At 49.9% G+C, this 25,821-nt stretch overlaps 1 protein-coding gene across 1 annotated transcript; it reads left to right on the top strand.

The window, feature by feature from the left end:
- Positions 1-279: 279 nt before the first annotated feature.
- Positions 280-867, top strand: LOC135577848 (olfactory receptor 14J1-like). Its single transcript, XM_065047966.1, has one exon. The coding sequence runs from the start codon at positions 280-282 to the stop codon at positions 865-867; it is 588 nt and encodes a 195-aa protein (XP_064904038.1).
- The last annotated feature ends 24,954 nt before the right edge of the window (positions 868-25,821 follow it).

Below are 25,821 nucleotides of genomic sequence, written 5' to 3'. Positions count from 1 at the left end.
CTCTTGCACTTCTGGCTCTTCCTGGGCATCTACCTGGCTGCCCTCCTGGGCAACGGCCTCATCATCACCACCATAGCCTGGGACCAGCACCTCCACACCCCCATGTACTTCTTCCTGCTCAACCTCGCCCTCCTCGACCTGGGCTCCATCTCCACCATTGTCCCCAAGTCCATGGGCAATTCCCTCTGGAACACCAGGGCCATCTCCTACACAGGATGTGCTGCCCAAGTGTTTCTGGTTGTCTTTTTAGCTTCAGCAGAGTATTGGCTCCTCACCATCATGTCCTATGACCGCTACGTTGCCATCTGCAAACCCCTGCACTACGGGACCCTCCTGGGCAGCAGAGCTTGTGTCCACATGGCAGCAGCTGCCTGGGCCACTGGGTTTCTCAATGCTCTGCTGCACACGGCCAATACATTTTCACTGCCCCTGTGCAAGGGCAATGCCCTGGGCCAGTTCTTCTGTGAAATCCCCCAGATCCTCAAGCTCTCCTGCTCACACTCCTACCTCAGGGAAGCTGGGTTTCTTCTAGTTGGCTTTTCTTTCGCTTTTGGCTGTTTTGTGTTCATCGTGGTGTCCTACGTGCAGATCTTGAGGGCTGTGCTGAGGATCCCCTCTGAGCAGGGACGGCACAAAGCCTTTTCCACCTGCCTCCCTCACCTGGCCGTGGTCTCCCTGTTTGTCAGCACTGCCATGTTTGCCTACTTGAAGCCTCCCTCCATCTCCTCCCCATCCCTGGACCTGGTGGTGTCTGTTCTGTACTCAGTGGTGCCTCCAGCAGTGAACCCCCTCATCTACAGCATGAGGAACCAGGAGCTCAAGGATGCCCTGAGGAAACAGATGACTGGATTTCTTCTGAAGCTATAAACTGTCTCTAATTTCTTCTACATAAGAGTCCAACTCATTGCAGGTTCATCCTGTATGCAGTATTTTTTGTTTCTCCTTGTGTTTGCTTATTATGAAAATATTTTAATTCCCTTTGTAATTCACTGCCTGCTTTTCTTTTCTCTCTGAGTGGCTGTGTCAGTGACGAATTCGTGCTCTCTGTGTTTAAGTAAAATAAAGGGACCTTCCACCATTTTTTTTTTCTACTGACATCGTAACTCCAAGGCCTTTCTGGAGCTGCAGGGACAGTTCCCGTGATGGGTGGAAGGGAAAAGAGTCCATCCTGGCAGCCCTGCCAGGGAGCAGCAGCGCTTGTTCTTCCAGAGCTGTTCTGGTTCCACTCCCACACTCTCCTTCTCATCCCTGGTGTTGGTGCAAGGCCTGAGTGCTCTGGCAGCTTGGTCACCGTCCTGCTGTGTGTCAGTGCTGTGGGCGCAGGCAGGGACAGGCAATGGGCACTGCTGTGACACAGCTGGCCTCACAACAGCCTTTCCAGATACAAAGGTGATCTCCTATGGGCAGTACATGATGGTTTATATCTTCAAGCATATGAGTACAAAAGTGTCCCACAGATTCAGACACCAGGGTACAGCTGAACAGTGTGTGTGTGCAGGGCTGGCACACAGCAGTGTCCTCTCACAGCCAGGCTCCTGCCAGAGACCTGCAGGAGCAGCAGAGCAGGGGCTGGACTGTGCCCCTGTGCACTGGACACCCCATGGAAGGAGCCCCAGGTCAATCACCATGGACTGGCCCCTCACAACCACCATTTCCAGCACTGACCTCTCTCCCCAGCTCTCCGAGGTTGTTCTTCCCTCCATGGAGGGACACGGAATGAGCAGGTCAGCAGTCCATGTTTGCATTGTACATATGAGATGTGAGCATGCACATCATGTGCATGAGATGGCATGAACCTGAGTGAGCAGAAACACCATCAGCTACTCCTGGGAGTTCCCTGAAGGCCTGTGGGACAGACAGTGTCTCGAGGTCACTTCACATTGGGAGTAACAGCCCACGGGAAACCACCCACTGGGATCTTCTTCCTTGAACTGAGGTCCCCGTGCCATTCCTCATGATGTGGGGCTGAGGTGCCTCCAATCCCTTTGGGGTAGCAACAGGAGGCCAGAGGTACAATGTGATTCCTGTCTCTGTGAGTAAAAGGGACAGACTCTGTCTCTGAACATCCCTGGGTACATAAAGAGGTCCATGAGGCCAGCTTTGTTGGAACCCTGGCATTTCTCTGTGTGACTCCAGGAACAATCCCCAGTGGCCCAGTGAGATTCATCTCAGCTGCTGGGACGGCTCATTGCAAGTACTCCAGTCTGCTACATCACCCTTGCCCATGATTCTGGATTGTGCTTTCAAAAGTGACAGCAAAATCAGAGAAGTTCTGAGGTCCTTGGGAAAGGAAGATGTCAAGCCCATCTTCAAGTAGGGCCTGAAGGAGGATTTGAAGAATTAAGGGCTGGTCAGCCTACCTCTGTCCCTGGGAAGGGGATAGGCAGCGTCTTCCTGCACCAGTTTCCGGGAACCTGAAGGACAAGGAAGGGATTGCTGAACCCAAATGAGTGGAAAGCCCATTGAGTCACAAGAAATGCTCTGAACCCATTCCAGAGCTTTAGACCCCCAGGAAAGAGCTCAGTGACAGTGCAGCCCAGCCAGTTGCATCTGTGTCCCTCACTGAGCAGCACAACCAGTGTGCAGTCACCCCATGGTCCTGCAGCCAACCTGCTCTGCAGAGCATCAGTGCCAGGTTGGGGCCCTGTGGGGAGCACAGGATGGGGCCAGGAGCACCAGAGTAGATCAGAGGAGGGATGGGGGAGATGAGACAGGAGCTGACCTGGGCTGGAAATTGCCTTGGAGAGAAAAATGCTGTTGTTCAGCTGCCCCAAGATAACACCCAGAGTTAACGGTGCAGGGCCAGAAGTCCTTGCTGTCCTGGTGCTTCACCAGGCCTGGGAAGTAGCTGGAGAAGGATTGGTGTCCTCCACTTGCCATCTCTTAGTGCATTTTACCTCCTAAAGGGTGTAATGGAAAGCAAGTCTGGAACCCTGTGTCCGGACCTGCACTGCAGAAAGTATTCACCCAGAAGCCACACCATTTTGCTCTGGTACTTCAGTCCTGGTGCTCATCACATGTCCTTAAGACAAACTTATGCACTCCTCTTGTAAACCTTACCCCAAAAGTCACCCCTAGACAAGGTTCCTGAGCTGGGGCTGAGCTGGAGAACTGGGGTCCAGCTGTGACTACAGGAAGGACAAGGGCTGTCCTGGGTCCTCTAAAGGGCTGGCAGCCTCTGTGATCTCCACCAGAAAAGGCAGCGAGCAGGAAACTATAGACCATCCCCATGCCCATTGGAGGCCCTTAGGAAGAGTTCCTCTCTCCAAATATCCAACCCAGCTTGCTGCTGCATGAACAACGAGGAGAAACTGCCCATGGACCCTCATTCCAGACCCCATCTCCTCCACCCATACAGGCAGTGCTCTTCCCCTTGTCACTGAGGTGGTTCCAGGGGACACAAAATGGGAAGAGATGTTGGGTGGGGATATGGTGTCCTTCAGTGCTCCTCATGGTACCTCCTGCTGGGCTTTGTGCAACTGGTCACAACCCTCTCTGAGCCTGGATGTTCAGTCAGTTCTCAGTGGTGCTAAACAGGAACATGGCCATGAGCACATTGGGCTGCACTGGGAGGAGCGTGGCCACCCAGACAAGGGCAGTTATTGCCCATCGTGGCTCGGCACTGGTGTGGTCACATCTGGAGCCGTGTGGCCCAGTGAGAGGTTCCCCATTCTGGAGGAACGGGAGGAACTGCCATGTGGCCAGAGAAAGTCTGGGTCATGTGTGGAGTAGCAGTAGTACTGTGTACTACTGGTGTACTACACCCAGTGTGCAGCCTGGTGAAGTGGAGCCTGAGGAAACTTGCTGTTTTTAACGAAATTGAGTTAATTTTCTTCATACATTTTGAACCTCTCTCCTTCACAGCCAGTACAGTCTTTTGTTTAGATTTACTATGAGAATAAGAAGATAATGCTGTTTCTTCCCTGGGACAGAGTTCATTTTGTCTTTTAGCAGCTTATAGTGTTTGCCATTTGCTATGAAAGGAATGTCAGAACTCACTGAGATCTTGGCTGTTGTCAGGGAAACCAAGGACTTTTTTTGGCCATCCAGCTGCAGATGCAGATTGGCAGGAGCAGACACAGACAGGACAGCACCTGGATTGACATGCATGCTGATCAATGAAATATTCCCTATGATTAGCGCCATGCTCAGTCTAAAGCTGGAGCTGGCTTTTAAGGTTTGTTACATTCTTTACTTTGGGTTTTCCAGCTGGTTTGGTCAGTTCCATTCAGAAGTTTCGTTCTGTCAGGAGTTCGATGTCAGTTCGGCCTTTTGCCGTTCTGCCATTTTGCCGTTGGCCTTTGGGCCTTTCTGCCTGTTGCCCTTTTGCTCTCTCTTGCTGGGATGAGCTGTTCAGGACCAAGGTGCTTCCTTCTGCAGGACTGGCTGCTCCGTGTGACTGGAGTTACATGGGGCATTGCACTGAGTATATTTTCTTAATTTAATTTATCTGTTGATATTTAATTAACCTTGACTATTGTCAGTGAAACCAAGGACTTCTTTGGAGTCCAGCTGCAGGTGCAAATTGGCAGGAGAGGGCACAGACAGGACAGCACCTTGATTGACATGCAGGTCAATCAATGAGCTATTCCCTACCATTAGTGTCATGCTCAGTATAAAGCTGGAGATGCCTTTTCCAGCCAGTTAGTTTTGGTTTTCCGGCTACACTGGTTAGCTCTGTTCAGAAGTTCCATTGTATCGGGAGTTCAGTGTTAGTTCAGTTTTACGATGTTTTGCTGTTTTTCAGTTGGCCTTTGGGTCTCTCTGCCTTTGGCACTTGTACTTTCTCTTGCTGGGAGCAGCTGTTCAGGACCAGGGTGATCTCTTCTTTTGGGCTGTCTGTTCAGCACAACTGGAGTTATATGTGACATTGCACTGAGTATCATATATTTTATCATATATTTGTGTATTTTAGTATAAGCATATTAGTAGTAGTAGTATATTATTTTTATTATATTTATTGTCTTATTATTTTTTTCTAAAAACCCACAAGTTTCCCCTTCCCTTTCAATTCTCTCCCTCATCGCACTCGGGGACTGGGAGCAGGATGTGAGTAAGTCTCAAGGTCTTAGTTGGTGGTTATGGTAAAACCATGACAAGAAAGGGCAGTAGTAGCTTCAGAAATCTTGAAAATCACTTTCCAAGAGCATGGCACTTTTTTTTTTTTCTTTTTTTTTTTTTTTTTTTTTGGGTAGTGGGAAACAGCATGAGAAAGGAAAACCATCAGAAACTGCAGCTCTGGAGGTCCAGAGTGGAGCTCAGGATCAAGAAATGTCATTCTGAGCGCAGTGCTGTGGTCATTCAGAAGGACTCTGGATCAGCCATGGCTTTGTGTTTCCAGGAACAGCTGGTGAGGATGGAGAGACAGCAGCACAGGTGGGGACACACTGGGCTGAGAACAAGGTGGGGAAACAACGACAGGCCTGGGACAGTGTAGGATGGACTGTGGTGGACATGACCAAGGGTGAGGCTGGATGTCCCTGAAAGAGCCAAGGTCTTTGTCCCCTTGGCTATGGCTGATGCCTCTGCCAATGAGGCCTAAGAAAAGGCACAGTCGTCATGGCAATGGGGCTTCTTTGCCTCCTTGCACCCCCCCAGGGAGACAGGGAGGTATGACACCATTGTCCTTCACTTGGCATCACACTCCCCACATTCCCAGGAAGAACCTGAGCCACCTGTGAGGGACAGGATCTCCCTTCCCAGGGGCAGGGGCTCAAGGCTTGGCCGTTGTCCTTCATCAGACAAACCAAGGGCTTTCTCAGCATCAGAGCTGCTGCACTTTGCCTTTGCCTGATGCAATCACTGCCTCCAATTATCTGCTCTAACGAGTCCCTGGGGAGGCTTTGTCAGTAACAGCCCTCAGTGGGGCCATTAATGCTTCAAGGTACTTTGGAGTTTGTTCTGACTTGGACTTCTTGAGCAGATTCTTCAGTCTGTCCTTGGTATCTGAGGTTCATGGACTCAGCACCAAATACGCCACGGGGCTCATTAAAACACAGAAAGCCCTAACGAGCGATGTTTGTTTCCGTAATATTATTCAAATCTTCCAGACTTGTAGAACTAATTGGAAAGGTTTCAATGGGACACTTGCTGATGAAGATTTCAAAGAAGATTTCATAAAGGAGGCTTTTTTCTTTCCAGGGTGTTTTCTGTCATTTTCCAGTGTATACAAGAAGTGACAGCAGCATTCTAGACTGGACATTGATCCCGAGGGTCTCCTGAAGACATCTGGACAGGCAGGAGAACAGTCCCTTGAGGCTGGACACTGTATGGACAACCTGGCTCCTCACCCCCACCCCCAGTCTGCCGGTTCCCTCATTGGCCACCAGAGATTGCATCACTTTTCCTACATCAGTTTAATAAACAGCAAAACACTTTCCTCAGCTGTGTGTGTAAGCTGGATCTGGTGAGGTCCAGCATCCACAAGGGACACCCACACAAGAACTGGTTTAGACAGAGAGACAGGAGAGGATAGAAATAAACACAATGAACGTGTTGACTGCCATGTTAATTAGAGCTCTGAAGAATGGGGCAAATTTGTAACTCCCTGAAGCTCAGCTCAAAGCAGAAACCAGACAGCTGAGAGGCCACTGAACGACCAAAGAGCAAGTGGAGGAGAAACCTGAGAGCACTGGGAAGGGCAAACGTCCAGACAGTGCTGGAAAGTTGTCCTTGGACAGGGACATTTAATCAGGAGAGGTGGGAACTCCGGAATGACGAGGGAGAGGAAATAATAGAGTGTTGGTAATAGAAGTACAGGGGAAGACCAATATTTCTTCTCCAATCCTTAGTACACTTCCAGACAGACATCAGTCATCAGCTGTCTCACCATAAACAGCCAGGGCTATTTTAGGGGCCCAGTGTACCTGAGGCGCTGGTCTGGGAAGTGTTGGTAATAGAAGTACAGGGGAAGACCAATATTTCTTCTCCTTCCCTTATTAAACTTCCCCATAATTCACTTTTTGTCTTTTTTCTTTTAAATTTTAATATGTTAAAAAAACAACTAAACAAAAATCTCCAAACAAAGAAAATAACAAACCAAACAAAATAAACAAAACCACCCACAAAACCAAAGCAAAATAAAAATCAAACCAACCAGCCAAGAACAACAACCAAAACCCAAACCAACCAATGAACCAAACAAACAAAAATCCCCAAACAAAAAAGCAACAGCAAAAAAGTGCACATTTCCAGGCAGACATCAGTCATCAGCTGTCTCACCATAAACAGCCAGGGCCATTTTAGGGGCCCAGTGTACCTGAGGTGCTGGCCTGGGATTGGCATCTATCACACAGGACCTGGGGAGACCAGAGCACCTTGCAGTGCAGGTGGAGCCTGGGCAGGGGTTCCCGGGGCATCTACACTGGCACCAGGTGTTTGTGTCCCTGGAGCTGAAGACATTTGTGTCTTAAACCCATGCCCAGTTCTGGAGAACTCTTTCCTTTCCAAAGAAAAGAAACTCCCCTACAAAGACGTTAAAATGAATAAATAAATAAATAGATAGATAGATAGATAAATAAATAAATAAGCAAATATATAAATACATAAATAAATATGTACATAAATAAATAAATAAGTAAATAAGTAAATCAGTAAATAAATAAGTAAATAAGTAAATAAATAAATAAGTAAATAAATAAGTATGTTAATAAGTATGTCAATAAGTAAGTAAATAAGTAAATAAATACATAAATACATAAATACATACATGAATAAATAGAAAGAAAGAAAGAAATAAAAAGAAAGAAAGAAAGAAAGAAAGGAAGAAAGAAAGACACCTTCCTTTGCTTTGGATCTTTGTCTTCAATTCTTCTTATTTTAATATCCATTGACATTAACTGACATCTGATGGGCCTGCAGGCATGAAGCCAAGATCATGTTGTGTCTTGCACAGTGCCCCATGCCCTCTGAACCTTCCCTGCCCAGGACTCCTCACACGTTGCCCAGAGCGAGTCACACTGAGGGGTTGGCTGGTTCCCTGGCTGAGATGTTGGTTTAGATGGTCACCTACAGCACAGGTGGATCCTGCCCCACCATCGCCTGCTCTGCTCCAGTCTGAAACAGAGCCCAACATCACAATGGGATCATGAGAGAACTGAGGTTGAAGGGGCCTCAGGAGTCTGCAGTCCAACCTGTCACCAACTGGGTCACACCAAGGTGTTCAAGCCTTGATTCAATCAGAGCTTTAGCAGGACTAGAGAAGTGATCATCCCTTTGTACTGGGCACTGGTGAGGCTGCACCTTGAATCCTGGGGTCAGTTTTAGGCCCCTCATGGCAAGGAAGACATTGAGGTGCTGGAGACAGTTCAGAGGAGGGTGACAAGGCTGGTGAAGGGTCTGGAGCACCAGTCTGACGAGGAGCGGTTGAGGGAGCTGGGGCTGTTCAGCCTTGAGAACAGGAGGCTGAGGAGAGACCTTATTACTCTCTATAGCTGCCTGAAAGGAGGTTTTATCATGGTGGGTGTTGGTCTCTTGTCCCAAGTAGCAAGTGATAGGACAAGAGGAAATGGCCTCAAGTTGCACATGGAGAGGTTTAGATTGTATATGAGGAAAAAATTCTTCATGGAAGCCACCAGTGACTGAAATACCAGAGAGGTTTTAGATCCAAATAATATTTCAGGGACACATACACAAAGGATACAACTGGAAACAGAATTTTATTTTATTTTTTAATTTACATTTATATTTATTTTATTAATATTACAAATTTTAATAGAAGAAGGAGAAGGAGGAGAGCTGGCTCCTGCTGCAAACTTGCCCTGGGAGAAAGAACCCGAGAAAGCCAGGGCACGAGTGGTGCCTTGGAGGGCAAGAGCAGTGGGCATGAACCGAGCCAAAAGGGCCCAGAGGAGCTCTGACAGGTGGTCATGCTCAATGCTGCAGAGGAAGGCAAAAAAAACCCCGGGGACCAGGGCCAGTCTGCACGGGGGAAAATTCCTTCCTGACCCCAACACTGGCGATCGGCTGTTCCCTGAGCATTTGAGCAAGACCTGGCTCCTCGGCCCACAGGCTGGTCATGCCTCCCAGAAGACCACAGAATAATAGAATGATAGGATGATGATGTCTTCCCCCTTCCCTTCCCTTCCCTTCCCTTCCCTTCCCTTCCCTTCCCTTCCCTTCCCTTCCCTTCCCTTCCCTTCCCCTTCACATCCCCTTCCCCTTCCCCTTCCCTTCCCTTCCCTTCCCTTCCCTTCCCTTCCCTTCCCTTCCCTTCCCTTCCCTTCCCTTCCCTTCCCTTCCCTTCCCTTCCCTTCCCTTCCCTTCCCTTCCCTTCCCTTCCCTTCCCTTCCCTTCCCTTCCCTTCCCTTCCCTTCCCTTCCCTTCCCTTCCCTTCCCTTCCCTTCCCTTCCCTTCCCTTCCCCTTCCCCTTCCCCTTCCCCTTCCCCTTCCCCTTCCCCTTCCCCTTCCCCTTCCCCTTCCCCTTCCCCTTCCTTTCCCCTTCCCTCCCTTCCCCTTCCCCTTCCCCTTCCCCTTCCCCTTCCCCTTCCCCTTCCCCTTCCCTCCCTTCCCCTTCCTTTTCCCTCCCTTCCCCTTCCTTTTCCCTCCCCATCCCCTTCCCCTTCCCCTTCCCCTTCCCCTTCCCTTCCCTTCCCTTCCCTTCCCTTCCCTTCCCTTCCCTTCCCTTCCCTTCCCTTCCCTTCCCTTCCCTTCCCTTCCCTCCCCTCCCCTCCCCTCCCCTCCCCTCCCCTCCCCTCCCCTTCCCTTCCCTTCCCTTCCCTTCCCTTCCCTTCCCTTCCCTTCCCTTCCCTTCCCTTCCCTTCCCTTCCCTTCCCTTCCCTTCCCTTCCCTTCCCTCCCCTCCCCTCCCCTCCCCTCCCCTCCCCTCCCCTCCCCTCCCCTTCACTTACCTTCCCCTTCGCCTTCCCCTCTCCTCTCCTCTCCTCTCCTCTCCTCTCCTCTCCTCTCCTCTCCTCTCCTCTCCTCTCCTCTCCTCTCCTCTCCTCTCCTCTCCTCTCCTCTCCTCTCCTCTCCTCTCCTCTCCTCTCCTCTCCTCTCCTCTCCTCTCCTCTCCTCTCCTCTCCTCTCCTCTCCTCTCCTCCTTTCTTCACCTCTTCCCTCTCCCTCTTCTCTCTCCTTCTTTTCCTTCTCCCTCCTTTCACTAGCAGTACATGCTAAAGAAATTGCTGACAAACACTAATAACCTTGCCCTGCTTACCCATTCTCTCCATCACCTTGTGCCACCGACGCATGTACCTTCTGGTGGCCGGGAGGGCATCGGGCCCCATTCAAACCACTCTGCATTCCACTTCCTACAGCTGCTGACCCTAGCTCCCCACTCCATCAGGACGGTGAGCTCTGCAGTGCTCCTCAAGAAGGCATTCCCTTCATTTGGCTACTGCTATCCAGCTGAAAAGGATGATCATCCATCTGATGAACCTGGAAGGTTGCCCTGCTGGGAGATGGCCTTGCAGCGGAGAAACTCCAGCTGCCTTGTCCAGGTCTTCCTCCTTCAGCCCCTGTCAAGGGATTCCACCGGCTCCTCAAGGACTTCCTCTCCGATGTCTTCAGGCTGCCTCCAGGCCAGCTCTGGCAGCAGACACGGGATGCTGCTCCCTTTTATACTGCCCCGGGGCATTGTGACATCAGCATTGCCCCGTGGTCGCATTGTGACATGGAGGTGACATGGGCCCCCAGTGTCCCACCCCACCCACTGCCCATGCACCCAGCACTCCTTGGAGGAAGGACTTCGGGGTGCTGCTGGCCCCGAGGCTGTCCTTGTGCCCAGGAGGCCCAGGGGGCTGTCCCTGCTCTTGGTGGTCACGCACTGGGCATGGCTGAAACCACCTGGGAATGGCGGTGGCATGAAATTACTGAGGAGGTTATTCAGATACAAAGGAACTTCTTCTCTTTGCCTTTAAAGTTACTAAAATAAACTATGAAAAACAATCCTCTGGTACATGATGGTAATGAATTGCTCTGCGAAAGTGCTGCCATGGGTGCAGGAACCTGCCAGCCTACGTCTATTCCATTAAAGAATCTCAACCTTTTGGTGCTGGCTCCATGTGTTTGACATGTGGCCTCTCTCACCTCCTAGATGTCCAGGTAGGAAAACAGGTGGGGGAGCAGGTCTCAGCTAAACCCCAGGGCACCTGCTATGGAAAGCATAGGTGTGAAAGCATAGGCATAGCCTCTGGGCTCAGGCACCAGGTTCTGTGGGCTGGCAGATGGCTGCCTGACAGCGCAGACATGGTAATTATCCCTAATTCAAGCACTTGGGGTAATGCAAGGTGGTGCTGTGTTGGAAGCGCTTCATTAACTGCAGAAGAGTAAAGACATGCCCACGGGCAGATCCTCTGCTGCAAAGGGTCTTCACATCCTTTGGTCTCACCGTGAACCCGTGCCCTCACGTTCTGGATTTAAGTGACTCTAATTAGACTTAGCTTAATTCTCCCTAGAAACAAAGTAAGAACCTACCCAGTCTACTCAGCCAGTTCCACTGTCCTAAAAGTCCCCAGGCAGATGAATCTACAAATCCAGAACATGGGCGGCTGCTCATCCTGTTGGTTATTTTTCTATCACATGCCATTTATTGAGTGTTATTAACAACAAGGACATTTTTGCCCCCAGCAGTGGGAACAGAAGCAGGAGAACAGTGTGAACCTTACAAATCCTCTTCCCAAATTCCTGCCAAACTGATTCCCAATTTACATTATCACTTAGTGATGTCCAGAGTTGACTAATTCTTAAAGAAAATTGAGATGGTGTGGTCAGTTCTTGCAATGCTATCATGCATCGCGACATAACTTGTGATTTCCCTCCGGTTTGTATCGTTACAAAACCAAGCATCTCTGTTTTCCTTACAAATGTGTTGCTTCCATGCTCACTGAGAGAACTTGCAAGTGTAACACTTTAATTTTTTTAAGTGAGTGGGAAAATGAAAACCAACTGCGTTTCTTATATGTCTCATTTTTAACTTCAGGGGATGTTTTTTTAAGCTCCTCCTTTAGTGCATTCACTAATGACAGATATGGACTCACCTTGATGTGCTGATCAGGTGCTGGAAAAATTTTCAGCAATAGAACAAAACTTGGGGTTACACCCTCTGCTGTGTCTGCCTGCAAAGTGTCCTTTTTTTTCCAGTGAAAACTGCCCTGTGCTTGCACTAGATCTGACTTTTAATAGACCTATTTTCCTCTCCCCAGGCCAAAGGAGGATATTAACCCACTTCCCCCTGAGCAGGCTGGTTTAGAGCGTCAACAGCCCCTCAGCTGGTCTGTTTAGGAGACGCCCCAGCCGCAATTCACCCCCCTCTATGAGGAGGAGATTTGCACTTGCCGAGATAAGTGCCTCTCATAAGCAAGCAAATCACTTTCTCTAGGAACTTTCTATAGATCAAAACACTTGAGGTGAGTCCTGAGAACATAAGACACAAAGCAAGACAAAGCACCTGGGCTAATCCTGACGAGCAAGAGTTGCTCTCCACTGAGTAGTCTCTTCTGTCTTCGAGCAAAGAAAAACCCTACATAATATCAGCCTCATCCTAGACACTGGCAAACACTTTGCCAATCGAAAGCATGCTTCGGTAGATCCTTTCAGCATTTCTTCTTCCACCAACTATGCAACTTCTGTCAGGTAACTTGCTTATGCAGACTGTGCACAGGGTTGCCTGGGGCTTTCCATACTGAGCAAACAAAAGGACATTCCTATTTCCATTTCCAGCAGCTGTACAGACAATGATCAAAATGTTCACAAGTTAAATTGTCCATTTTGAGATGTGAAAGACCTGCCTGCTTTAGATTTTTGTGGAGTTTTTGAGGGCGTATCGTATTGTCATAACATCCTCCCCCACCTCAACTGACCCAGTTGCGGGTGGAAATGGATCTGTGAATCTGATCCTACATGTAACACACTGGATCTCCAGAAAACAAGGCACTGGCAACCAGAAGTCACAGGGAGGACTGAGTCCCTCCCTGCTGTCACACAAGGTCACCACGGCAGACACGAGGTTGGATGCTCCTGTGGGGAGCCGGGCTGCCTTGGTTGCAAAGCCCTGTCTGTCTGTCTGTCTGTCTCTCTGTCTGACTTGGTATTTTGAGAAAGACATATTTGACCTTTTTAATGATGCTGATATCTGTGGATTACTAAACACTTATTTTAAATGGACTAGATCTTCCTTTGGGGGTAGAATGTGGTTTTCTAGATGGGATGCACTGTCATTTTCTCGAATTCTGAAAGAAGTACTTAGCCATGTACTTCATGGACTTGAAAGAATGTATTTAGACTTCTCCATTTTAAACTGTATCAGACCATCCTAGATAAACATATACTTTAATAACTTTATTTATCAAAATGTTTGGCAGGGCCAAACCTGATTTCTAGGAAGCAGGATTATGTGTTTCACTCAGCGAATTAAGTTGGTATGCATGATATGATCAGTGCTTTTGCAGAAGAGATGGGTATTGTGGTAATGGTAAATGACACTTGTGATAGCAGAAACTGTGATTTCACATGGGTAGCCAGCAGCAACCAGCAACTCAGCTGAGTCAGTTTAAAGATCACAGATGTGTCGTTAGTGAAATGTTCTCTAATTTAACTGTATCTGCTAAAAATCTGTTCTTACTTTGAAATCTTTAGCAATCGCATTAGAAAAAAACCCATGTAGATTGTCTCTGTGCCTCACTGTGTTAAACTGAAGTCAGGAGGAGTGGGAAGAAAGTACACCACAAATATACTAATGTGCATTCTTTTCTCAGAATTCTTGTTGAATATTTCCCTCCTAAGTGTTTTGACGTTTCAACAAGTTTATAAGGTTGGAATTTCAGCTGCCTAGTGGATGAAGGGAAGGCAGTAGATGTAGTTTTTCTGGATTTTAGTAAAGCCTTTGATACTGTCCCTCGCAGCACACTTCTGGACAAGCTGTTCAGCTGTGAGATGAGCAGATACGCAGTGTGCTGGGTGGAGAGCTGGGTGAATGGCAGGGCTCAAAATGTTGCAGTGGATGGTGCTACATCTGGCTAGAGACAAGCCACCAGGGATGTTCCTCAGGACTCAGTCCTAGGGCCAGGTCTGTCCAATATTTTTATCAATAATCTGGATGCAGGAATTTAAGGCACCATTAGCAAATTTTCTGATAATACCGTCCTCGGAGGTGCTGATGACTATCCCAAGGACAAGGAAACTTGCAGAACGATCTAGATAGATTGGAGCATTAGGCAATGATCAACGGCATAAAATCTAACAAGTCCACATGCCGGATTCTGCACCTGGGATAAAGTAATGCCAAGCACAAGTCTAAATGGGGAGAGGATTGGCTGGAGAGCAGCCTGCAGAAAGGAGCCTTGGGGCGCTGGTTGGCAGGAGGCTCAACAAGAGTCAGCAGTGTGTGCCCTGGCAGCCAAGAGTGCAAATCCCATCCTGGGGTACATCAGACAGAGCAGAACCAACCGCTCAAAGGAGGTGATTATCCTGCTGTATTCAGAGTTGCTGTGGCCTCACCTTGAGTGCTGTGTGCAGTTCTGGGCCCCACGATTTGACAAGGATGTTGAAGTATTCCAATGTGTCCAGAGAGCAACAAAGCTGGTGAATGACCGGAAGGCATGTCCTCTGAGGAGTGGCTGAGCAATCTGGATTTCTCTAGTTTGGAGTGAAGGAAGCTGATGAGCAAGCTCATTGCCCTCAAAAAGTTCCTGAGGAGGGAAGTGTATAGGGAAGTGCTGGTCTCTTGTCCCTGGTATCCAGTGACAGGACATGTGTGAATGGTGTAAACCTGGGTCAGAGGAAGTTCAGACTTGACCCTCTACTGAGAGTGTGGTCAAATACTGGAACAGCCTTCTGAACGATAGGATGAGGGGCAACGGGCACAGCACAGGAGGTCCCATCTGAATATTAGGAAAAACCTCTTTACTGTGAGGGTGCCTGATCACTGGAACAGGCTGTCCAGAGAGGTTGTGGAGTGTCCTCCTCTGGAGACATTCAAAACCCGCCTGGACACCTTCCTGTGCCATCTGCTCTGGGCGAACCTGCTTTAGCAGGTGGGTTGGGCTAGATGATCTCCAGAGGTCCCTTTCAAGCCCAACCATTCTGTGATTCTGTGACAGCTGGTTGATGCGCCAAGCCTCAGCATTCAAGAGGCATTTGGACAATGCACTTACTACCCTGTTTTAACTTTAGATCAGCCTTGAATTGGTCATGCAGTGGGACTAGATGGTCATTCTAGGTCCCTTACAGCTGAACTATACCTCACTTCCCTTCTTTCCTTTCTCCTCCTTTCCCTAGCAGGGGGAAGCTGCAAAGCCCCCCCACCACAGCCCCACCCAGCACCCTTTGCAGGAAGCCTTTGGGGTGCTGGCCCCAAGGCAGTCCCGGTGCCAAGGAGTTCCAGGGGGCTGTCCCTGCCCTTGGTGTCCACGTGCTGGGCACAGCTGCTGGCTGTCCCTGATGCCTTCTCTGCCCTTTGGCTCTCCAGGACAAAGCTCCTGCTCTTCTCTCCAGTCATGGCAGAAACCAGTCCTGCAACCAAGAGAAGAGCCCTGGTAGCTGTCCCCTCTCGGCACCAGAGCTGATGTCCATGAGGCCCCACAGCGAGGAGGACCAGGCTCACAAAGCCTTTTCTGAGGGGATAGCAGGATGGTTTCAACCACTGCAGCGTGGAGAAAATCCCAAGTGTGACTAGAGCCATAGGCTGCGCTGGACAGTGCCAACAGACCACCATGGAAATAAGACTCGCTTTGAATCCATTCCCAAAGCACAGCCAGGCAAATGATGACTCTTCCCAAATGGTCAAAAAGAGTCCATTGCTGCTACTGCAGTCATGTTTCCTTTTCTGCCCAAACCAAGATCCACAGTTGGCCATCTGTACAGGGGATGCAAAATGCACTTCAGCCGCAGAGTAAACCTTCCACACCTCCTGTGTGACTTGCACCTTTCTCGGAGTTATTTGCCTACCTTGATTGGTGGGAAGAGGTTCAGAACTTATGGAAAGCCTTTAAGAGATACTCTTTTGAGTACTCAAAGAGTAAGGAAGCTACTGCCATTTTGGACATTTGCGTCAAAACTCATACACACATGGGATAGTGTATGGTGTGTGACATGGATTTCTTTTTCTCCTTGTTCTCCTTTTTAGTAATGCCTGAGATCTTTGCTTTGGAAAAAACATACCTAAATAAAAGAATCTGAGAACAAAAGTCCTGATCAGAGAGAAGGTCCATCTGGGCCAAGACTCAGTCTCCAAAGCTGCCAGCCATCCGTGTCTACAGGGTCTTGGGGTGCTCAAAGGCCTCAGTGGCTGGGACCGGCCTCCCTGGGGACCATCTCCTGCAGGGGCCCAGGGGCCGTGTCTCAGCTCAGCCTGGGACCTCTGGTGCCTGCCTGAGCCATGTTGTAGGTGTGTGTGCCTGTCTCTGCCCCATCTCCTGGACGGGCCTGGGCCCTGCCCTGCAGAGAGCGGCTCTCCTGGATGGAGTCCTCAGGCCTGGCTCAGAGCTCATCGTGCTCCAGGCACAACTACTGAGCACAACCATGCTGTGCTGTGCAGTGCTGCTCTATCCTGTACGCTCACAAGGAGTCCAATAAAGATGTGACTGTTCGACTGAAATGCCAGAGAGGTTTTAGATCCAAAAACAGTTTCAGGGACATATACACAAAGGATACAACTGGAAACAGAATTTTTTTTTTTTTAATATTTATTTTATTAAAATTACAAATTTTAATAGAAGAAGGAGAAGGAGGAGAGCTGGCTCCTGCTGCAAGCTTGCCCTTGGAGAAATATCCCGATAAAGCCAGGGCACGAGTGGTGCCTTGGAGGGCAAGAGCAGTGGGCATGAACAGAGCCAAAAGGGCCCAGAGGAGCTCTGACAGGTGGTCATGCTCAATGCTGCAGAGGAAGGCAAAAAAACCCCGGGGACCAGGGCCAGTCTGCCCCGGGGGAAAATTCCTTCCTGACCCCAACACTGGCGATCGGCTGTTCCCTGAGCATTTGAGCGAGACCTGGCTCCTCGGCCCACAGGCTGGTCATGCCTCCCAGAAGACCACAGAATAATAGAAGGATATAATGATAGGATGATTATGATGTCTTCTCTCTCCTCTTCTCTTCTCTTCTCTTCTCTTCTCTTCTCTTCTCTTCTCTTCTCTTCTCTTCTCTTCTCTTCTCTTCTCTTCTCTTCTCTTCTCTTCTCTTCTCTTCTCTTCTCTTCTCCTATCTCCTCTCCTCTCCTCTCCTCTCCTCTCCTCTCCTCTCCTCTCCTCTCCTCTCCTCTCCTCTCCTCTCCTCCTTTCTTCACCTCTTCCCTCTCCCTCTTCTCTCTCCTTCTTCTCCTTCTCCCTCCTTTCACTACCAGTACATGCTGAGGAAATTGCTGACAAACACTTGTAACCTTGCCCAGATTAGCCATTCGCTCCATCACCTTGTGCAAAGGACGCATGTACCTTCTGGTGGCCGGGAGAGCACCGTGCCCCCTTAAACCACTCTGCATTCCACTTCCTACAGCTGCTGACCCTAGCTCCCCACTCCATCAGAACGGTGAGCTCTGCAGTGCTCCTCAAGAAGTTATTCCCTTCATTTTGCTGCTACTATTCAGCTGAAAAGGATGTTCCTCTTCCTCCTCCTCTTCCTCTTCCTCTTCCTCCTCCTCCTCCTCCTCCTCCTCTTCATCTACCTCCTCTTCCTCTCTTCTCTCTTCCTCTCTTCTCTCTTCTCTCTTCTCTCTTCTCTCTCTTCTCCTCTTGCTTCACCTCTTCCCTCTCTCTCTCTCCCTCTCCCTCTTCTTCTTCTCTCTCCCTCTTTTCCTTCCCCCTCCTTTCACTACCAGTGCATGCTGGGGAAATCCCTGACAAACACTTGGAACCTTGCCCAGCTTATCCATTCGCTCCATCACCTTGTGCCAACGACGCATCTACCTTCTGGTGGCCGGGAGAGCACCGCACGCCCTTCAAAGCACTCTGCATTCCACTTCCTACAGCTGCTGACCCTAGCTCCCCACTCCATCAGGACGGTGAGCTCTGCAGTGCTCCTCAAGAAGGCTTTCCCTTCATTTTGATACTGCTATCCAGCTGAAAAGGATGATCATCCATCAGATGAACCTGGAAGGCTGCCCTGCTGGGAGATGGCCTTGCAGCAGAGAAACTCCAGCTGCCTCGTCCAGCTCTTCCTCCTTCAGCCCCTGTCAAGGGATTCCACCGGCTCCTCAAGGACTTCCTCTCCGATGTCTTCAGGCTGCCTCCAGGCCAGCTCTGGCAGCAGACACGGGACGCTGCTCCCTTTTATACTGCCCCGGGGCATTGTGACCTCAGCATTGCTGGCTGGTCACACTGTGACACGGAGGTGACATGGGCCCCCAGTGTCCCACCCCACCCACTGCCCATGCACTTTGGGGTGCTGCTGGCCCCGAGGCTGCCTCCAGGACAGCTCTGGCAGCAGGCACGGGACGCTGCTCCCTTTTATACTGCCCCGGGGCATTGTGACATCAGCATTGCCCCGTGGTCGCATTGTGACATGGAGGTGACATGGGCCCCCAGTGTCCCACCCCACCCACTGCCCATGCACCCAGCACTCCTTGGAGGAAGGACTTCGGGGTGCTGCTGGCCCCGAGGCTGTCCTTGTGCCCAGGAGGCCCAGGGCGCTGTCCCTGCTCTTGGTGGTCACGCACTGGGCAAGGCTGAAACCACCTGGGAATGGCGGTGGCATGAAATTACTGAGGAGGTTATTCACATACAAAGGAACTTCTTCTCTTTTCCTTTAAAGTTACTAAAAGAAACTATGAAAAAGAATCCTCTAGTACATGATGGTAATGAATTGCTCTGTGAAAGTGCTGCCATGGGTGCAGGAACCTGCCAGCCTACGTCTATTCCATTAAAGAATCTCAACCTTTTGGTGCCGGCTCCATGTGTTTGGCATGTGGCCTCTCTCACCTCCTAGATGTCCAGGTAGGAAAACAGGTGGGGGAGCAGGTCTCAGCTAAACCCCAGGGCACCTGCTATGGAAAGCATAGGTGTGAAAGCATAGGCATAGCCTCTGGGCTCAGGCACCAGGTTCTGTGGGCTGGCAGATGGCTGCCTGACAGCTCAGACATGGTAATTATCCCTAATTCAAGCACTTGGGGTAATGCAAGGTGGTGCCGTGTTGGAAGCGCTTCATTAACTGCAGAAGAGTAAAGACATGACTATGGGCAGATCCTCTGCTACAAAGCGTCTTCACATGTTTGGTCTCACCGTGAACCCGTGCCCTCACGTTCTGGATTTAAGTGACTCTAATTAGACTTAGCTTAATTCTCCCTAGAAACAAAGTAATAACCTACCCAGTCTACTCAGCCAGTTCCACTGTCCTAAAAGTCCCCAGGCAGATGAATCTCCAAAACCAGAACATGGGCGGCTGCTCATCCTGTTGGTCATTTTTCTATCACATGCCATTTATTGAGTGTTATTGACAACAAGGACATTTTTGCCCCCGGCAGTGGGAACAGAACCAGGACAACAGTGTGAACCTTATAAGTCCTCTTACCAAATTGCTGCCAAACTGATTCCCAATTTACATTCTCACTTAGTGATGTCCAGAGTTGACTAATTCTCAACCAAAATTGAGATGGTGTGGTCAGTTCTTGCAATACTATCATGCATCGGGATGTAACTTGTGATTTCCCTCCAGTTCGTATCATTACAAAACTAAGCATCTCTGTTTTCCTTACAAATGTGTTGCTTCCATGCTCACCGAGAGAACTTGCAAGTATATCACTTTAATTTTTTTAAGTGAGTGGGAAAATGAAAACCAACTGCGTTTCTTATATGTCTTATTTTTAACTTCAGAGTGGTGATTTTTTAAGCTCCTCCTTTAGTGCATTCACTAATGACAGATATGGACTCACCTTGATGTGCTGATCAGGTGCTGGAAAAAATTTTCAGCAATAGAACAAAACTTGAGGTTACACCCTCTGCTGCGTCTGCCTGCAAAGTGTCCTTTTTTTCCAATGAAAACTGAAAAATTTTCTGATCATACCATCCTCGGAGGTGCTGATGACTATCCCGAGGGACAAGGAACCTTGCAGAACGATCTAGATAGATTGGAGCATTAGGCAATGATCAATGGCATAAAATCTAACAAGTCCACATGCCGGATTCTGCACCTGGGATAAAGTAATGCCAAGCACAAGTCTAAATGGGGAGAGGATTGGCTGGAGAGCAGCCCTGCAGAAAGGAGCCTTGGGGCGCTGGTTGACAGGAGGCTCAACAAGAGTCAGCAGTGTGTGCCCTGGCAGCCAAGAGTGCAAATCCCATCCTGGGGTCCATCAAACAGAGCAGAACCAACCGCTCAAAGGAGGTGATTATCCTGCTGTATTCAGAGTTGCTGTGGCCTCACCTTGAGTGCTGTGTGCAGTTCTGGGCCCCACGATTTGACGAGGATGTTGAAGTATTCCAATGTGTCCAGAGAGCAACAAAGCTGGTGACCGACCGGAAGGCATGTCCTCTGAGAAGTGGCTGAGCAATCTGGATTTTTCAGGTTTGGAGAGAAGGAAGCTGATGAGCAAGCTCATTGCCCTCTAAAAGTTCCTGAGGAGGGAAGTGTATAGGGAAGTGCTGGTCTCTTGTCCCTGGTATCCAGTGACAGGACATGTGTGAATGGTGCAAACCTGCGTCAGAGGAAGTTCAGACTTGACCCTCTACTGAGAGTGTGGTCAGATACTGGAACAGACTTCTGAACGATAGGATGAGGGGCAACGGGCACAGCATAGGAGGTCCCATCTGAATATGAGGAAAAACCTCTTTACTGTGAGGGTGCCTGATCACTGGAACAGGCTGTCCAGAGAGGTTGTGGAGTGTCCTCCTCTGGAGACATTCAAAACCCGCCTGGACACCTTCCTGTGCCATCTGCTCTGGGCGAACCTGCTTTATCAGGTGGGTTGGGCTAGATGATCTCCAGAGGTCCCTTTCAAGCCCAACCATTCTGTGATTCTGTGACAGCTGGTTGATGCCCCAAGCCTCAGCATTCAAGAGTCATTTGGCCAATGCGCTTACTACCCTGTTTTAACTTTAGATCAGCCTTGAATTGGTCATGCAGTGGGACTAGATGGTCATTATAGGTCCCTTACAGCTGAACTATACCTCACTTCCCTTCTTTCCTTTCTCCTCCTTTCCCTAGCAGGGGGAAGCTGCAAAGCCCCCCCACCACAGCCCCACCCAGCACCCTTTGCAGGAAGCCTTTGAGGCGCTGGCCCCAAGGCAGTCCCGGTGCCAAGGAGTTCCAGGGGGCTGTCCCTGCCCTTGGTGGCCACGTGCTGGGCACAGCTGCTGGCTGTCCCTGATGCCTTCTCTGCCCTTTGGCTCTCCAGGACAAAGCTCCTGCTCTTCTCTCCAGTCATGGCAGAAACCAGCCCTGCAACCAAGAGAAGAGCCCTGGTAGCTGTCCCCTCTCTGCAACAGAGCTGATGTGCATGAGGCCCCACAGCGAGGAGGACCAGGCTCACAAAGCCTTTTCTGAGGGGATAGCAGGATGGTTTCAACCACTGCAGCGTGGAGAAAATCCCAAGTGTGACCAGAGCCATAGGCTGCGCTGGACAGTGCCAACAGACCGCCATGGAAATAAGACTCGCTTTGAATCCATTCCCAAAGCACAGCCAGGCAAATGATGACTCTTCCCAAATGAGCAAAAAGAGTCCATTGCTGCTACTGCAGTCATGTTTCCTTTTCTACCCAAACCAAGATCCACAGTTGGCCATCTGTACAGGGGATGCAAAATGCACTTCAGCCGCAGGGGAAACCTTCCACGCCTCCTGTGTGACTTGCACCTTTCTCAGAGTTATTTGCCTACCTTGATTGGTGGGAAGAGGTTCAGAACTTCTGGAAAGCCTTTAAGAGATACTCTTTGGAGTACTGAAAGAGTAAGGAAGCTACTGGCATTTTGGACATTTGTGTCAAAACTCATACACACATGGGATAGTGTGCGGTGTGTGACATGGATTTCTTTTTCTCCTTGTTCTCCTTTTTAGTAATGCCTGAGATCTTTGCTTTGGAAAAAACATACCTAAACAAAAGAATCTGAGAGCAAAAGTCCTGATCAGAGAGAAGGTCCATCTGGGCCAAGACTCAGTCTCCAAAGCTGCCAGCCATCCGTGTCTACAGGGTCTTGGGGTGCTCAAAGGCCTCAGTGGCTGGGACCGGCCTCCCTGGGGACCATCTCCTGCAGGGGCACAGGGGCCGTGTCTCAGCTCAGCCTGGGACCTCTGGTGCCTGCCTGAGCCATGTTGTAGGTGTGTGTGCCTGTCTCTGCCCCATCTCCTGGACGGGCCTGGGCCCTGCCCTGCAGAGAGCGGCTCTCCTGGATGGAGTCCTCAGGCCTGGCTCAGAGCTCATCGTGCTCCAGGCACAGCTACTGAGCACAACCATGCTGTGCTGTGCTGTGCTGTGCTGCTCTATTCTGTACGCTCACAAGGAGTCCAATAAAGATGTGACTGATCGACTGAAATGCCAGAGAGGTTTTAGATCCAAAAACAGTTTCAGGGACACATACACAAAGCATACAACTGGAAACAGATTTTTAAAATTATTTTTTAATATTTATATTTATTTTATTAAAATTACAAACTTTAATAGAAGAAGGAGAAGGAGGAGAGCTGGCTCCTGCTGCAAACTTGCCCTGGGAGAAAGAACCCGAGAAAGCCAGGGCACGAGTGGTGCCTTGGAGGGCAAGAGCAGTGGGCATGAACCGAGCCAAAAGGGCCCAGAGGAGCTCTGACAGGCGGTCATGCTCAATGCTGCAGAGGAAGGCAAAAAAACCCCGGGGACCAGGGCCAGTCTGCCCCGGGGGAAAATTCCTTCCTGACCCCAACACTGGCGATCGGCTGTTCCCTGAGCATTTGAGCGAGACCTGGCTCCTCGGCCCACAGGCTGGTCATGCCTCCCAGAAGACCACAGAATAATAGAAGGATAGAATGATAGGATGATGATGTCTTCTTCTCTTCTTCTCTTCTCTTCTCTTCTCTTCTCTTCTCTTCTCTTCTCTTCTCTTCTCTTCTCTTCTCTTCTCTTCTCTTCTCTTCTCTTCTCTTCTCTTCTCTTCTCTTCTCTTCTCTTCTCTTCTCTTCTCTTCTCTTCTCTTCTCTTCTCTTCTCTTCTCTTCTTTCTTTCTCTTCTTTCTTCCTCTTCTTTCTTCCTCTTCCCCTTCCTCTCCCTCCCCCTCTCCCTCTCCCTCTCCCTCCTGATCTTCCTCCTTCTGCTCCTCCTCCTCCTCTTCCTCTTCCTCCTCTTCCTCTCTTCTCTCTTTTCTCTCTTCTCCTCTTGCTTCACCTCTTCCCTCTCTCTCTCTCCCTCTCCCTCTTCTTCTCTCTCCCTCTTTTCCTTCCCCCTCTTTTCACTACCAGTGCATGCTGGGGAAATCCCTGGCAAACACTTGGAACCTTGCCCAGCTTACCCATTCGCTCCATCACCTTGTGCCAACCACGCATCTACCTTCTGGTGGCCGTGAGAGCACCGGGCCCCCTTCAAACCACTCTGCATTCCACTTCCTACAGCTGCTGACCCTAGCTCCCCACTCCATCAGGACGGTGAGCTCTGCAGTGCTCCTCAAGAAGGCATTCCCTTCATTTTGCTACTGCTATCCAGCTGAAAAGGATGATCATCCATCAGATGAACCTGGAAGGTTGCCCTGCTGGGAGATGGCCTTGCAGCGGAGAAACTCCAGCTGCCTCGTCCAGGTCTTCCTCCTTCACGCCATGTCAAGGGATTCCACCGGCTCCTCAAGGACTTCCTCTCCGATGTCTTCAGGCTGCCTCCAGGCCAGCTCTGGCAGCAGACACGGGACGCTGCTCCCTTTTATACTGCCCCGGGGCATTGTGACATCAGCATTGCCCCGTGGTCGCATTGTGACATGGAGGTGACATGGGCCCCCAGTGTCCCACCCCACCCACTGCCCATGCACCCAGCACTCTGTGGAGGAAGGACTTCGGGGTGCTGCTGGCCCCGAGGCTGTCCTTGTGCCCAGGAGGCCCAGGGCGCTGTCCCTGCTCTTGGTGGTCACGCACTGGGCATGGCTGAAACCACCTGGGAATGGCGGTGGCATGAAATTACTGAGGAGGTTATTCACATACAAAGGAACTTCTTCTCTTTGCCTTTAAAGTTACTAAAAGGAACTATGAAAAACAATCCTCTAGTACATGATGGTAATGAATTGCTCTGTGAAAGTGCTGCCATGGGTGCAGGAACCTGCCAGCCTACGTCTATTCCATTAAAGAATCTCAACCTTTTGGTGCCGGCTCCATGTGTTTGGCATGTGGCCTCTCTCACCTCCTAGATGTCCAGGTAGGAAAACAGGCGGGGGAGCAGGTCTCAGCTAAACCCCAGGGCACCTGCTATGGAAAGCATAGGTGTGAAAGCATAGGCATAGCCTCTGGGCTCAGGCACCAGGTTCTGTGGGCTGGCAGATGGCTGCCTGACAGCTCAGACATGGTAACTATCCCTAATTCAAGCACTTGGGGTAATGCAAGGTGGTGCCGTGTTGGAAGCGCTTCATTAACTGCAGAAGAGTAAAGACAGGCCCACGGGCAGATCCTCTGCTGCAAAGGGGCATTGTTCCTGTTGTAGCAAAAACAAGCCCAGCGATAATCTTTAGCCCATATCGGCATCAGTAGCTGGTTTTAAGAAGCGGCTAAGAAGACTAATCGGGCTGCAGATGATGGCAAGGGGCTGCATTCATCCCCAGGGGCGTCATCAGGGGAGGAAGTGACCATTACCCGGTCTTTTTCTCCAAGTGAGCTGAAAGAGTTGCGAAAAGACTATACTCGTAAAGATGGTGAGAATATGTTAACCTGGATGCTCCGATGCTGGGATAACGGGGCTGACACAAGAGAACTGGAGGGCGGAGAAGCCAAGCAGTTGGGATCTCTGTCAAGGGATTCCACCCTTGATGGGGCAATTGCCAGTGAGCCCAACCCCACGGCCCTCTGGACCCGACTCTTGACAGCCATGAAAACAAGATTTCGTAACAAGGATGACTGTCAATGCACATCAAGGAAATGGAATGCTATGGAGCGAGGTATCCAGTTCCTGAGAGAGTTAGCTGTGCGAGTGATTGTCTATTTTGGGCCAGATAGCCAGGAGGGGGTGAATCCAGATAGAGTTGAGTGTACACGGTCTATGTGGCGCAGATTCTCACAGAGTGCACCAGCTCCATATGCTAAGATATTGGCAGGAACGTTCGTGTCAACTGGCGGTAGACAAAGTGTTAATGACATGACTGAGCGGCTCCGGGAATTTGAGGAAAACCTTTCTGATCCCCTAGGGGCTTATGTCTCTAGGGTGGAGAAACTGAGTGAAACGACTGTTGACTGTTTTGAAAAGCTGTTGATAGAAATGCAAGCACTCAGGGAACACACACATGGCTCTCGATTTGTACGAACCAATGCTTCAGCTATTAGGAGAAAGCATTTCCAATATCCAGAGAGAGAGAGAAAGCGTTTCCAGTCCCCAGAGAGAGAGAGAAGGCGTTCCCAATCTCCAGAGAGAGAACACAGGCAAGGCCACCAGCAGAGGTTTGCTGTGGTCCTTCCTACGTGAGCAGGGAGAAGATGTGAGTAAGTGGCACAGTAAACCTACTGGGGAACTTCAAGAACGAGTGCATGAGTTAACAGGGCAGGCTTCTAGGAAAAGGGCTGCCCCGGTTTACAAAAGAGATTCTGGTGCTCGTGAAGGAACCTCTAATTCACAGCGAGTGATGGTGGAAGACCGAGATTAGAGGTGCCCTGCCTCCAGCCAGGCGGAGGAAAGGGATAACAGAGTTTACTGGACGGTACAGATAGGATGGCCTGGTACAACACACCCCCAGGAGTACAAGGCTTTGGTGGACACTGCTGCTCAGTGCACAATAATTCCTTCAGGCTGTAAGGGGACACAACTCATCAGT

The sequence above is a fragment of the Columba livia genome, unplaced genomic scaffold (assembly GCF_036013475.1).
Source record: "Columba livia isolate bColLiv1 breed racing homer unplaced genomic scaffold, bColLiv1.pat.W.v2 Scaffold_153, whole genome shotgun sequence".
Classification (NCBI taxonomy): Eukaryota; Metazoa; Chordata; class Aves; order Columbiformes; family Columbidae; genus Columba; species Columba livia.
Note: the sequence above shows the minus strand (reverse complement) of the source record. Positions and strands in the feature narration are given on the sequence as shown.